Here is a 16,058-nt window from a genome sequence, read left to right as displayed (position 1 = left end):
TTTGTTTTTTGAAAGATGATTTTGCAGTATTAAGTTATATAAGCGTTGCTTGTTCCATATTCAGTGTTAAAGCAAATCAGTGTATCAAACTGAGAAATAATTAATGTTTTATTCATGCACTTTCTCTTGCTACTTCAAGGCTTGAATGTTTGATTCATTCATTATTGGTATTTTATTTTCAAATGTATTATTAGCCTGTGGAAAAAGTTAATTTTGATATTTACCTCAGAAGGCTGCAAATAGAAAAGAGGCATTCAATTTTTATTTGATATGCCATTGATATTTTTGAATTATTATTATTATTATTATTATTTGAAACTCGATTTTGCATGTCACTATAAAGTTATATAAGCCTTGCTTGTTCAATATTCAATGCAAAACTTGTTTGGGTCCCTATTAAAAGGTTAATTTGTTCAACCTTGGCCCGCGGCTTTGTTCAGTTTTAAATTTTGGCCCACTCTGTATTTGAGTTTGACACCCCTGGTTTAAGGTAACCCTCCTTGGAAAAATGTTTACACGTGTAAGTGCGCTGTCTATTTCATGAATCTCCAGCTCGTAGCATTGTATGGACACATTGATCATTTACAAACTGAGTTCGGAGAGGAAGTGACGCCAGAAAGACCGCGCCCCACACACCAAGTGACATCAGAAAGAACGCCGGCTTCATAACAACCCGTTCGGTAACTCGGCGGCAACCACTAGAAAGATGGAGGCGAGTCATCCAGACATGCCTGTGTTTCTACTTCTTGTACAAGCGCTTTTGGAAATCACACATGAATACCTGTCTTTACTTTATATGACTGTCATCTCAAGAAAACCAAAGACACTATGGCAAAAATCTCTAAACGAATAACAACTGAGGAAACAATCTGTGTCCTAAACAATAGTTTAGCAGTTCAGGATTGGACTTCAGTATATAGAGAACCAAATGTGGACAGTGCTTATTGTAATTTTTTAGACATCCTTACTTCCCTGCATCATAAACATTGCCCCGTGAAAGAATATTTTATAAAAAGGAAAAAATAAAAATAGCCCTTGGATCACAAAAGGGATAATTAATGCCTGTGAAAAGAAAAACAATCTCTACAAACTTTTCATCAAAATAAAAAGAAAAGAAGTCGAAAAACGACACAAGAAGTACAAAAATAAACTAACTGATATTATAAGAACAAGCAAACGGTTATATTATCAAAAAAAACTAAATGAAAACAAAAACAATATAAAAGGAACTTGGGATGTTTTGAATAGTCGAATCCAGGCCTGGGCAATTATTTTGACTCGGGGGCCACATTTAGAGAAAGAAATGTGTCTGTGGGCCGATATTTCTATTTTTAAGAACACCAGTGTTTCCCACAGGACAGGCATCTATTTGTGGTGGTGTGGTCGAGGGGCGGTGGGTGGCGGCGGCAGCGGCGATGACCAAGAAGAACGCAGAGTTGGAATATAATTACAACACTTTATGTACATATTTATATACAGATTTGAACAATTAGTTATTCACTGAAATATATTTATTAATTGTGGTTCTTACAAAAAATATATCTTATAAAATATAAAAGCTAAAATGTCTCTTAAAGCTCTGCCCCTTTAATTAGTGAATACTAAATAATTTGACTTTAGCCTACTATTACAACCATATTATTTACCAGCAACATGAAGTGAAACAGAGGCAGAAGTGTCCTGCCAGTCAGTCAACCTCCTCCTCCTCCTCCTGCTGCTGCTGAACAGGTCGCACCTGTGGTCCGGATTGTAGGCCTACCTCCTCTCCAAGTCGAGCCCTTTTCGGCCGTTGAAAATATTTTTCTATACTCATCTGTGTGAAGGAGTGAACATCCAACATTAGAATTTATTACTAACGAGCAGAACCGCTCTATGTACAGTGCCGTCTAACCTTAAGCGGCAGCAGCTCAACACATGCAGGGTTCAACGTTAAGGTTTTTTTCTACTTGCCCGACTTCTCAAATCTACTTGCCCCAATATTTTTACTTGTCCTGCCTAGGTTTTTTTCTGGCTGTGTAGTGCTCATGGCTTATATCTTACTAAAATCCTTACCGTTGACTATTTACAACACTACACAGTATTTATTATTATTATCTATAATTACATTTAAATGGCATTGCATACATGTAAAAATTAAATGCTATTTCACATTATTTGACCAGTAGCAGTTACACTCATCTGAAAAGGTCAGCCACCTGTTTAAAGCCCGATCACAGTTGAAATCTTGAAATGAAGGGCCTTTAATGGCCAAAACATTAACCTGGACAACATTTTAACAGCTGGTTGGCTCAGATTTTATTCTTTTCATTGCATTCACATGCTGAAGTGGACAGTGGACAATTTAGCTTCAGTCCACGTGTGTTTATTGACAACAGGGTTATAACCTGGACATGTTAGCTCGTCGGTATGGCAACACGTGACTGTTACTACGTGCGTCTGCCCCGGCCCCCGAGTCAAACAGCGGCGGTGCTAATGAAGCAGCGTCAGGCTGCTCACCGTCAGTGAAACGCTTGGTGAAATCGCGGATTAACGTTAAATATATGACAAGCCGCGAGCGATGCAGCTATAACCTATATTACCCTCGTATTTTGATCCTTCGTCGTCGTCGTCTTCTTCTTCTTCTGGCCCACCAGGTGAATTAAGTGCTATTAGCGGAGTTACAATGCATAGTAGGCTACCGCCACCTACTGCACCGGAGTTGTAACTACAAGGTACATTCACAGACAGAGTCCCATTGCTTTTATGAGCGGTCGAGCGAGTCAAAAGCCGAAAAATCAATTTGTGGCGGACGTAATTCTTTCGTGGCGGGCCGCCACAAATAAATGAATGTGTGGGAAACACTGAACACTAATACAAAACCTCACAATAATGTCTGATTGAATGCTAAAAACGTTATGACAGACCGCCTTAAAAAACGTAATGGAATATTACATTTTTCTATGAGTGATAAAACACTGAATATTGACAAAATATGAACGTCACACCCCCGACATATTTTACAATCAAGTGAAACGCAGCAAAAATGCAACAAACAGTGAAATATGAACGCGACGGGTACAAAACAAACCCACCTACAATCTAATATATCTGATATTTGCTGAATTCCCCCCAGGGATTAATAAAGTACTTTCTGTTCTATTATATATATCACTAAGCTTTAGAACTTTGTTGTGAAAATCTCCTTCCGCATCTGTGGAAACGCTTCCCGCCCACACTGCTTGATGCCCCGTCTGAGTTGCTGTAACGTAGATTACCATAGTAACTAATTAGATGACCATAGTAGCTAATTAGATTACCATAGTAACTAGTATATCATCCATAAGCGCAGATTACAACCATTGAAATACTTTGTATAGTTCAAGAAAACATGACTGCACATCATAATGGCAGCTACACTTTCCATCTTAAAGATCCAAAAAAATTATTTGGGAATGTCCGGCGGGCCACATTGAAAAACTCAATGGACAACATTGAGTTTTGGTGTGGTCTAATCAAACAAGGATATTCAAAGTTGACATATCCTGACTACTTTATTGATGAAAACAGTGAAGATTATAATATGAGTAATGTAGTGAATAAGTTCAATAATTGTTTTGTAAATGTTGGTCCTAAATTGGCTGTTGATATCTCAGACAATGGAGTTACAAAATCAACTATTGAACAGAATTCTTCCTCTCAGCTACCAATGAGCAGGAAGTGACAAACATTGTGTGGAAGTGTAAAAGTAAGAGCTCCACTGACTGCCATGTTATCAACATGATATTGGTTCAAAAAGTTATACTGAATATTGTAAAACCCTTGACTTATATATGTAACCTATCATTCCAGAATGGCTGCTTTCCAAGTCAAATGAAAATCGCTAAAATAACTCCGCTCTTCAAAAGTGACTTATTTTATTTTGTAGCAGTCGCGACTTCCTCCCGGTCAACTTCCTTTGTTTTTACTTTATCAAACTGCGCATGCAAGTGATGTCAAGGCCACATTGGGGCCTGTGCCCATTTATACTGGAGTCTGATAAAAGTCACATTTTACTTGCAATGTAAACAGTCAGCTGGAAAAAAATCAAACCTAAAAAAAAAATCAGATTTGGGCCATGTTGGCCTGCATTGTAAACAGACTTTGAGCCCCCCTGTCCTCCCAAAGCCCCCCTTAAGATATTTTATTGCGCTTGGTTATAAATTGTATTCAATTACAAACTTTTGCTAACAGAAACTATATTTTATTGTTAGTTTTATTTAACTTGGAGATTTAAACGTTTTCATTCCAATTACAATGTTAAAATACACGAGAAATAAAAGTTATTTGCATTTGAAAGGATATCAACGCCATAATATTATGTATAATCATTTCATCAATAGTTAATTTGGTGTCATTAAAATAATGGCAATAAAATTGTCTTTTGGCTATCATTCATTATCGGCCCAGGCCTGTGTATATACTTACAGCTTGTACATAAAACCTTAATGGAGGTGTTTGGATGTTTTTAAGGGTGTTATAGGCAGAATAGAGCTACTCCCATAGGCTCCATTGTAAGCAGATTTTTGATCGCATTCACTTACTATCTGGAATACATAAAAAGAAAAACATAAGTATTCTTGTCTTACATAAGGATTGCGAATGATAGGCAACATTCCAAAAAAAGTGCAGTTCCACTTTAAAGGCCTACTGAAACCCACTACTACCGACCACGCAGTCTGATAGTTTATATATCAATGATGAAATCTTAACATTGCAACACATGCCAATACGGCCGGGTTAGCTTACTAAAGTGCAATTTTAAATTTCGCGCGAAATATCCTGCTGAAAACGTCTGTGTTGTGCCGGATAACGCACCCCCGCCGTAGAATGCACCCCCTGACTGTTGAGCCGGATAACACAGCCGGTGTTTCATTGTTTACATTCCCGAAAGATGACAGTCAAGCTTTACCATTGGCTTGTGGAGAACTGGGACAACAGAGACTCTTACCAGGAGGACTTTGAGTTGGATACGCAGACACGGTACCGTGAGTACGCATGCAGCTGCGGCTTCCAAACATTTGATCGCTTGCCCGTACGTGCGTGCCGCTATGTGTATGTCACGTACGTAACTTTGGGGAAATATATGTGCTGTATGAACTTTGGGGAGGTGAACGGTACTTTGGGCTGTGGGATTGAGTGTGTTGTGCAGGTGTTTAAATTGTATTGGCGGGGAGGTGTTTGTTATGCGGGATTAATTTGTGGCATATTAAATATAAGCCTGGTTGTGTTGTGGCTAATAGAGTATATATATGTCTTGTGTTTATTTACTGTTTTAGTCATTCCCAGCTGAATATCAGGTCCCACCCGCCTCTCACAGCATCTTCCCTATCTGAATCGCTCCCACTGCCCTCTAGTCCTTCACTCTCACTTTCCTCATCCACGAATCTTTCATCCTCGCTCAAATTAATGGGGAAATCGTCGCTTTCTCGGTCTGAATCCCTCTCGCTGCTGGTGGCCATGATTGTAAACAATGTGCAGATGTGAGGAGCTCCACAACCTGTGACGTCACGCGCATATCGTCTGCTACTACCGGTACAGGCAAGGCTTTTTTATCAGTGACCAAAAGTTGCGAACTATATCGTCAATGTTCTCTACTAAATCCTTTCAGCAAAAATATGGCAATATTGTGAAATTATCAATTATGACACATAGAATGGACCTGCTATCCCCGTTTAAATAAGAAAATCGCATTTCAGTAGGCCTTTAACTCCCTTAATGGTACATTTATGTGTCCAACGTATTGTGCATTGACATGAAATACTGGTCCAAATCGTCCCATTATGAATGGATGTTTGCATTTAATTAACTGACATTTCATTAAATTGTGTTTATTACCCACAAAGCACACACTATATGGTGGTAAAATAAAAAGGTCTTACAGGGCCCTAATTATTCTTTATGAAATGGGTTGCGTTTTCATATTTCTGGGCGCCTGAAACGGATTATGATTTCTTATGGTAAACAATGCGCCATTCGGATCTCCTCTGACCTTAGGTACCACTGTATTCTTAAAAGGGGGCGAGGGGCTGAACATGTGATGCTGCACAGACAAATGGGCGGTGGGAGGCTTGGGGAAGGACGCAGCCTATAGGCGGGGAAGCTCCGAGGGATGGGATGGGCGATAGTGACAGCGCCTCATTTTACCCACTGCCCATGTTTGGATGACCACAAACAATGCAACCAGCCTTCCTATGTTGTGGGTAACATGCATCCGCCAGACACCGTTTTGCATGCACGGAGCATTTTGAGGCATGAAAAGTGTTTTTTTTACATAACTTACAATCTGACATAAAATGCACAAATCTAACACCTGAACGACTGTGGATTCCGATGTGGACTCATCACAGCGAGCATCCTCTTGCAGGACAAAAGCATGTGGAATTTGCCTCCCTTCCGTGCGTCCCTAAGGCAACATATCAATTTGATAATGGCCCCTATTGTGAGGTGACGGGGTGTTATGTGAGGACACCGCTCTGCTTTTGGCAATGGGAGGTTCTGATCAGCCTTCGTGGATGTGTGTGAAAAGCCCCCCCTCCCTCCCCCCCACACACTCATGATCAGGCTCCCATGCTCTCTGCACAAAGAAAAGACACAAAGAAAACGCCTGAGTCTGCCATTTAATGCATACAAGCTCGCAATCATGTTCATAACTCATACAGAACGCCGTTTTTATGGAATCGCGTGAAAGTCAGGAATATAGCCCACCCCCAATTTGCTGCATAAGGGTGTGCTACGCGGCGGCAGGTGGCTGGGGATAAATCAATGCAGAATATTAAGTTGACTGCGGTTAAACCCTTAAATCGAACGGGACTCCAAATTCTCCCACGCGTTTTAGGAATCATGAATGAAAACGGTGTGAACGGACACCCCATTGCAGAAACCGCTTCATGCCGCCGTTTGAGATAACACAGGGGAAAGCCACGCCATAAAATAATGTTTCTCAGCGGCAAAAACAAAAAGTAGGGTGAGATCATTTCTGGATCAGTGCGGCAGGTAACGTTGACAAAGACTTTTGTGGCTTCTTTTCAAAGTTAACAACCGATGAATCTGGACTCGATGATTTAAAACAACAATACACAAATTTCAAGCGTCTACATTGGGAGGAAAGTCTGCGGGCTATAGAGCGTTTTCTATTCGGGCTCCAGTACTCTGGAATGCCCTCCCGGTAACAGTTACAGATGCTACCTCAGTAGAAGCATTTAAGTCCCATCTTAAAACTCATTTATATACTCTAGCCCAGTGTTTTTCAACCTTTTTGGAGCCAAGGCACACCACCAGCAGAAATCATTAAAAAACAAAACTCAGTTGACAGTTAAAAGTCATTGTCACGATTGTTGGATATTAATTTAAACCATAACCAAGCATGCATCACTATAGCTCTTGTCTCAAAGTATTTGTACTGTCACATCATGTCCTGAATTATTTGGAGTTTATTGCTGTTTTCCTGTGTGTAGTGTTTTCCTTCTTGTCTTGCGCTCCTATTTTGGTGGCGTTTTCTCTTTTTTCGGTATTTTCCTGTAGCAGTTTCATGTCTTCCTTTGAGCGATATTTCCCGCATATACTTTGTTTTAGCATTAAAGAAATGTTCAGTTGTTTTTAATCCTTCTTTGTGGGGACATTGTTGATTGTCATGTCACGTTCGGATGTACACGGTGGACGCCGTCTTTGCTCCACAGTAAGTCTTTGCTGTCGTCCAGCATTCTGTTTTTGTTTACTTTATAGCCAGTTCAGTTCTAGTTTTGTTCTGCATAGCCTTCCTGAAGCTTCAATGCCTTTTCTTAGGGGCACTCAAGTTTTGTTTATTTATGGTTAAAATATCAGACACCTTTTTACCTGCACGCCGCTTCCCGCTGTTCCCGACATCTACAAAGCAATTAGCTACCGGCTGCCACCTACTGATATGGAAGAGTATTACACGGTTACTCTAGACAGCATCGACACATAATTTGCAGACTATAATTACTGGTTTGCAAAAAATATTTTCAACCCAAATAAGTGAAATTAGATAATCTCCCACGGCACACAGTGGTTGAAAAATACTGCTCTAGCCCTTAAATAGACCCCCCTTTTAGACCAGTTGATCTGCCGTCTCTTTTCTGCTCTGCCCCCCTCTCCTGCCTGGAGAGGTTATTAGGTGACCACAGATGACGCGCTAGCTGTTCAAAGTCGGGACCCAGGGTCGACCACTCATCTGTGCATCAGTTGGGGACGTCTCCACTCAAGATGATCTACGGCTGGCCCCACCATGGACTGGACTCTCCCACTATTAACTAGATCCACTCGACGTCCATTGCACCGGCCACCCAATTGTAGCCCATTGGGTTTGAGTTTTTCCTTGCCTTGATGTGGGATCTGAGCCGAGGATGTCGTTGTGGCTTGTGCAGCCCTTTGAGACACTCGTGATTCAGGGCTATATAAGTAAACTTTGATTGATACGCAACTTTACGAGACTCGAATTGAAAATTGTGCACTTCTTGTGAACATAGAGGGGATAAAAAAAGTAGGACGAGACATTGTGGCAGTTTATTAATTGTCCTCATTGATCCACGACGTAAATGAACAACCAAAACTGAACAAACATTCGCCACTGCCAACTTTCTGTGAGAAAACTCCGCGCGTACTTATTTGCCGAGCAGAAACCGAACGCCTCAGCCCCCGAAAACATTCACGTCGAATTCACTTTGTTGAGCCTTTAAGCCCGGAGTGACTTTAAAACTCCTCGTGTGGTTGTTTTTACGGACAATAAACATTCCACAGACAGCAGCGAGCTAGTCAGCGACCCCGCGCCATCTTAGTTTACTCTTCACGTTTCTTCAACAAAGAGATTTCCTTGCTTCTCTTGTCGCCTGCGACAGTGTAACTCCGTGAAAACACTTCCCCAAACCGCCAAACACGGCCGCATGTGGTATATTTAGAGCTCTTACCGGCGTTTTCTGGTATGATGGTGGCGAAAAGCAGCAGAAGTAAAAGGCATGGTATTGTATCCATCGTGGCTCCTGACCAGACTGGTAGCGGGCTTCTAACTTCTCCTTGGGATGACAAAGGGGAGCGGCGATTGGTTGATGGAGTTGCAAGTCCCGCCTACTTTGCGAAACCCGTGAACCGTATTGGCTAAGACGACCTGGGAGAGACCCGCCCATTGAGAACCGTTCTTCCACTGCTGTAAACAAACACTGTTGCTATTTTCTTGAATAAAATTGTATTACGTTATTCCGCTTTAAGCAACATTTTCACTGCTTATTGAACTTATCGATTAAACTCATAACCTTGTATTGCCTCCTTTTGGACTTTCTACCTTCTGTAAAATATTCACTATATATGTGCATGTTGAAATTTGTATTTCTATTTATTGTTTTAATCACATTTATTTTTATATTGCTTTTATATTTACTTATTTTGTTTTTATTCAGTCATTGGTGGAGCTAAGGATAGTATTTGAATCTTGTTTTTAATTTATTTTTTTTGTAGCACTTTGGAAACACTTTTGTTGTTTAAATTGATTGATTGATTGAAATTTGTATTAGTAGATTGCAAAGGAATATAATACATTATATGAAACAGTACAGTTTACACAGTACATTGTATATTCCGTACAATTGACCACTAAATGGTAACACCCGAATAAGTTGTTCAACTTGTTTAAGTCGGTCTCCACGTTAATCAATTCATGGTAAATGTGCTATATAAGCATACTTGCCAAACTTGAGACCTCTGATTTCGGGAGGTGGGGGGGCGGGGGGCGTGGTTGGGGGCGTGGTTAAGAGGGGAGGAGTATATTTACAGCTAGAATTCACCAAGTCAAGTATTTCATATATATATATATATATATATATATATAAATATATATATATATATAGACATGCACCTGGGGATAGGTTGATTGGCAACACTAAATTGGCCCTAGTGTGTGAATGTGAGTGTGAATGTTGTCTGTCTATCTGTGTTGGCCCTGCGATGAGATGGCGACTTGTCCAGGGTGTAAGTGCCTTCCGCCCGATTGCAGCTGAGATAGGCTCCAGCGCCCCCCGCGACCCCGAAGGGAATAAGCGGTAGAAAATAGATGGATGGATGGATATATACACACATATATGTGTATATATATATATATATATATATATATATATATATATATATATATATATATATATATATATATATACACAAGAAATAATTGACTTTCAGTGAATTCTAGCTATAAATATATATTTATTTTATTATATATATATATATATATATATATATATATATATATATATATATATATATATATATATATATATATATATATATATATATATAAAATAAATACTTGAATTTCAGTGTTCATTTATTTACACATATACACACACATAACACTCATCTACTCATTGTTGAGTTAAGGGTTGAATTGTCCATCCTTGTTCTATTCTCTGTCACTATTTTTCTAACCATGCTAAACACCCTCTCTGATGATGCATTGCTGTGTGGCACGCACAAAAGTGCTTTCATCAAATGCACTAGATGGCAGTATTGTCCTGTTTAAGAGTGTCACAACATTGCTGTTTACGGCAGACCAACTGCTTTACGGTAGACGAAAACGTGACTGCTGTTGTTGTGTGTTGTTGCCGCGCTGGCAGTAGATTGGATTTACGCTAAACGGGCCATTCCACAGGGAATAAAATGTATAAATGCAGGACAAAATTAACTATAAAATATTTTTTTATTCAGGCAACACGTCCTGCACATTGAGCAGATTGATTATTGAATAAATACAATTTAATACATTAATGTAACACAAAAAAAAACAGCATTTTATCAATCAAACAATTAAAGTGTATTCATATAGCCCTTAATCACGAGTGTCTCAAAGGGCTGCAAAAGCCACAACGACATCCTCGGCTCAGATCCCACATCAGGGCAAGAAAAAAACTCAACCCAATGGGATGACAATGAGAAACCTTGGAGATATAATGCCTGCCACAGCTTCATAAAATGTGACTTTACCATGAAATATACAATACTAACTTTATTTATAAAGCCCTTTCACAACAACCACAGATGAAAACACCGAAATACATTAAAACATTGTTTTATTTTTCCTATATTCAAACAGCGTTACTGGTCAAACTGTGTGGAACGTTACACTGGCCATAACATATTAAATATGCTTGTTAAAGGCCTACTGAAACCCACTACTACCGACCACGCAGTCTGATAGTTTATACATCAATAATGAAATCTTAACATTGCAACACATGCCAATACGGCCAGGTTAGCTTACTAAAGTGCAATTTTAAATTTCGCGCGAAATATCCAGCTGAAAACGTCTCGGTATGATGACGCCGGCACGTGACGTCACGGATTGTAGAGGACATTTTGGGACAGCATGGTGGCCAGGTATTAAGTCGTCTGTTTTCATCGCAAAATTCCACAGTATTATGGACATCTGTGTTGGTGAATCTTTTGCAATTTGTTCAATGAACAATGGAGACAGCAAAGAAGAAAGCTGTAGGTGGGAAGCGGTGTATTGCGGGCGGCTGCAGCAACACAAACACAGCCGGTGTTTCATTGTTTACATTCCCGAAAGATGACAGTCAAGCTTTACCATTGGCCTGTGGAGAACTGAGACAACAGAGACTCTTACCAGGAGGACTTTGAGTTGGATGCGCAGACGCGGTACCGCGAGTACGCATGCAGCTGCGGCTTCCAAACATTTGATCGCTTGCCCGTACGTGTGTGCCGCTATGTGCATGTCACGTACCTAACTTTGGGGACTTTGGGGAAATATATGTGCTGTATGAACTTTGGGGAGGTGAACAATACTCTGGGCTGTGGGATTGAGTGTGTTGTGCAGGTGTTTGAGTTGTATTGGCGGGTTATATGGACGGGAGGGGGGAGGTGTTTGTTATGCGGGATTAATTTGTGGCATATTAAATATAAGCCTGGTTGTGTTGTGGCTAATAGAGTATATATATGTCTTGTGTTTATTTACTGTTTTAGTCATTCCCAGCTGAATATCAGGTCCCACCCGCCTCTTACAGCATCTTCCCTATCTGAATCGCTCCCACTGCCCTCTAGTCCTTCACTCTCACTTTTCTCATCCACAAATCTTTCATCCTTGCTCAAATTAATGGGGAAATCGTCGCTTTCTCGGTCCGAATCGCTCTTGCTGCTGGTGGCCATGATTGTAAACAATGTGCAGATGTGAGGAGCTCCACAACCGGTGACGTCACGCGCATATCGTCTGCTACTTCCGGTACAGGCAAGGCTTTTTTATCAGCGACCAAAAGTTGCGAACTTTATCGTCGATGTTCTCTACTAAATCCTTTCAGCAAAAATAAGGCAATATCGCGAAATGATCAAGTATGACACATAGAATGGACCTGCTATCCTCGTTTAAATAAGAAAATCGCATTTCAGTAGGCCTTTAAATTTTACCTCTGCCTTGTTTTTAATAATTACTTAGGCCTACTATGCTACTGTATTTTAATATTGGTCATTATGGTGGGAGTTGGAGAGACGCGTGTTTTCCAAGCTGGTACTTGGTGAAAAATGTTTGAGAGTCACTGGAATATGATAACAAATCAATATTCTTTTTCCATATTTGTGTTACTCCTTATCTCAACTCTACATATATTCATTTTCTTTGGAAAAAGCAAACATTTTGTTCAAATTGTCACTTTAGTCGTGGACTCGTGGCCCTGTGTTTTCACACAGTCCTGTAACCCTAACTGAACAATGTGGAGTCGTCACATGGTCCACAGGAAGTTGCATCATTATAATCATCTGTGGGTCATGGGAAGAACAAAAGTAATTTATTGTTTTGTGTATTTAATAATACGGTATATTTCAACAATGACTGACTTTTTGATGTTATTTATTTATTTTTAAATACTTTGTGTTTTGTTAAATCACTGTAATTATGTTTAGTGTCAACTTATTTGCAAATTATAATTTTTTATGTCATTTATATTTTTTTATACTTTTTTTTTGTTGAATCACTGCAATGTGTTTAGTGTCAAAAATATGTAAGCATACATGTGATGTGTTTATATTTAATGTATTTGCTAATTCTACACCAAAACTCCTGTTACTTTTAGTCCCGTGATTCAAATCGTCGGCTTAGGAACCTTTTACACAATAAACAATACACATTAAGAGTAGTTCAATGTGTGTATTATTAGATTATGGGTAAAAAAAAGACACTGTCATGTAAGTTTATTTTGAAATATATTCAATTAATTGAATGTATTTCAATTACTTTGTAGCCAGTTCAGTTTTAGTTTTCTTCTGCATAGCCTTCCCTAAGCTTCAATGCCTTTTCTTAGGGGCACTCACCTTTTGTTTATTTTTGGTTTAAGCATTAGACACCTTTTTACCTGCACTCTGCCTCCCGCTGTCCCCGACATCTACAACGCAATTAGCTACCGGCTGCCACCTACTGATATGGAAGAGTTTTACACGGTTACTCTGCCGAGCTCTAGACAGCACCGACACTCAACAACAACACATAATGTGCAGACTATAATTATTGGTTTGCAAAAAATATTTTTAACCCAAATAAATGAAACTAGATGATATCCCACGGCACACCAGACTGTATCTCACAGTGGTTGAAAAACACTGCTGTAGATAATAGTCTCCTTTTCAGGTGAGAGAGGACGCTAAAGGCAGTGCCTTTAAGGCACGCCCCTAATATTGTTGTCTGGGTGGAAATCGGGAGAAATTCGGGAGAATGGTTGCCCCAGGAGATTTTCGGGAGGGGCACTGAAATTCGTGAGTCTCCCGGGAAAATCGGGAGGGTTGGCAAGTATGGTTATAGTCCCAAAAATACAGTTATCCTTTTGTTTAGTTGGAGTAACTTTCCAAGGAAACACAAGTCAAGGCAAGGCAAAACTATCTTCAGAAATACAGTACATATAAATATACCGTATTTTTCGGACTATAAGCCGCAGTTTTTTTTCCATAGTGTGGCCGGGGGTGCGACTTATACTCAGGAGTGACTTATGTGTGAAATTATTAACACATTACCGTATATTATCAAATAATATTATTTAGCTCATTCACGTAAGAGACTAGACGTATAAGATGTCATGGGATTTAGCGATTCGGAGTGACAGATTGTTTGGTAAACGTATAGCATGTTCTATGTTATAGTTATTTGAATGACTCTTACCATAATATGTTACATTAACATACCAGGCACCTTCTCAGTTGGTTATTTATGCCTCATATAACGTACACTTATTCAGCCTGTTGTTCACTATTCTTTATCTATTTTAAATTGCCTTTCAAATGTCTATTCTTGGTGTTGGATTTTATCAAATATATTTCCCCCAAAAATGCGACTTATACTCCAGTGCGACTTATATATGGTTTTTCCCTTCTTTATTATGCATTTTCGGCCGGTGCGACTTATACTCCGAAAAATACGGTAGATATAGTCTCCGATGCAAGTATTCTCTTCAGATGTCGGTGGTGTTTAGTTTCGGTTTCAGAAATTACAACAGAAAGAAGAGTTATCTGCGATTTTTAAGCCGAGGGGCTTTAAACAGAAGTTGAAACAAAAACAGTCTGTGTAAGCGTCGGAGGAACGGAAGGCGACAGTCACATGATTTGTCAGACAAACAGGCAGTGAGTGTCACGGTGCCTCTGACTGAGGGAACATATCCTAATGATAATATCAGAAAACAGATGATATTCTCCCTGCTGCTGTCCGCCTTAGATTAGATTGTTTTCAATGACATGCTGTGGCGCCACATGTGTGTCAGGCTCTCCAAAACACACACACACACACACACACACACACACACACACACACACACACACACACACAGGTTATCATTTGGAATGGGAACCAAGTTTTTGATCATCACTTGTGGGCACCACCCTTTCTACAGGTTGTGGAGGCATAACAAAAATGAGGTAAAATGTCCACTGCCCAGTTAGCTCATACACGTCTTTAAATCTCTGGATTGATGAAGTAATGTGCTGGTCATTCTTACTGGGGACCCTGGGGAAAAAGAGTTAATATGGTTCATGGGGACCAAATTTAAATAATTTTGCATAATTCACACAAATTTGTACGTGACTACTGAGGACCATTTAAAAAAAAAAAAAGTTCAAATGAAATATGATATGATGGTCAAAATACAGCACTACAGCTGTCCTCTTATAGGAAGTTTCACCACTTAAATGTTAAAACAAGTCCTGCATCTTCTGTGACATTACTGAAAACTGCTATTTAGCAGTAATGAAGTTGTCTGCAATTTCAACTAACATTTCTAGAAGGATGGAACATTCTGAATGTGAATCATACTTTAAGGCAGGGGTCCCCAAACTACGGCCCACGGGCCGGATACGGCCCCCCAGCGTCCAAAATCTGGCCCGCGGGAAGTCCCAAGTTATTTTTTTTAAAATTTGTCCTTACTAGTCCATTTTCTACCGTCTCCTAGCCACTCAGGCAAATCATATTGCCTAAAAATGCATTTTACCATCGATAACGTGACATGCAGCAAGTGCGCTCTTTAAGTCAATTAATGCGCGAGGAATATATATATATATATATATATATATATATATATATATATATACATACATATGTATATATATACACACACACACATATAGACACATATACATATATACACATATACATGTATATATATATATACATATACATACATACACACACATATATACACATTTACATATACATATATATACACACACACACATTTACATACAATATACATATATATATATATTATATATATATATAATATATATGCGATGAGGTGGCGACTTGTCCAGGGTGTACCCCGCCTTCCGCCCGATTGTAGCTGAGATAGGCTCCAGCGCCCCCCGCGACCCCAAAGGGAATAAGCGGTAGAAAATGGATGGATGGATGGATATATATATATATAAATGTGTGTGTGTGTGTATATATGTACACACACACATTTATATATATATATATATGTATATATATATATTATATGTAAATGTGTGTGTGTGTATGTATATATATATATATGTATATGTAAATGTGTATATATGTG

At 39.3% G+C, this 16,058-nt stretch overlaps 1 protein-coding gene across 1 annotated transcript in view; it reads right to left on the bottom strand.

Moving 5' to 3' along the window:
- tgfbr1b (transforming growth factor, beta receptor 1 b) overlaps positions 1-9,010 on the bottom strand; it is a 109,806-nt gene extending 100,796 nt beyond the window's left edge. Inside the window, exon 1 of the mRNA XM_061965754.1 lies at positions 8,943-9,010. Coding sequence (XP_061821738.1) covers positions 8,943-9,006 — 64 coding nt within the window. The 5' untranslated portion in view covers positions 9,007-9,010. The remainder of the gene's footprint in view (positions 1-8,942) is intronic.
- Positions 9,011-16,058: the final 7,048 nt, after the last annotated feature.

Source organism: Nerophis lumbriciformis, linkage group LG07, assembly GCF_033978685.3.
Source record: "Nerophis lumbriciformis linkage group LG07, RoL_Nlum_v2.1, whole genome shotgun sequence".
Taxonomy (NCBI): domain Eukaryota; kingdom Metazoa; phylum Chordata; class Actinopteri; order Syngnathiformes; family Syngnathidae; genus Nerophis; species Nerophis lumbriciformis.
This window is presented reverse-complemented; position numbering and strand designations above follow the sequence as displayed.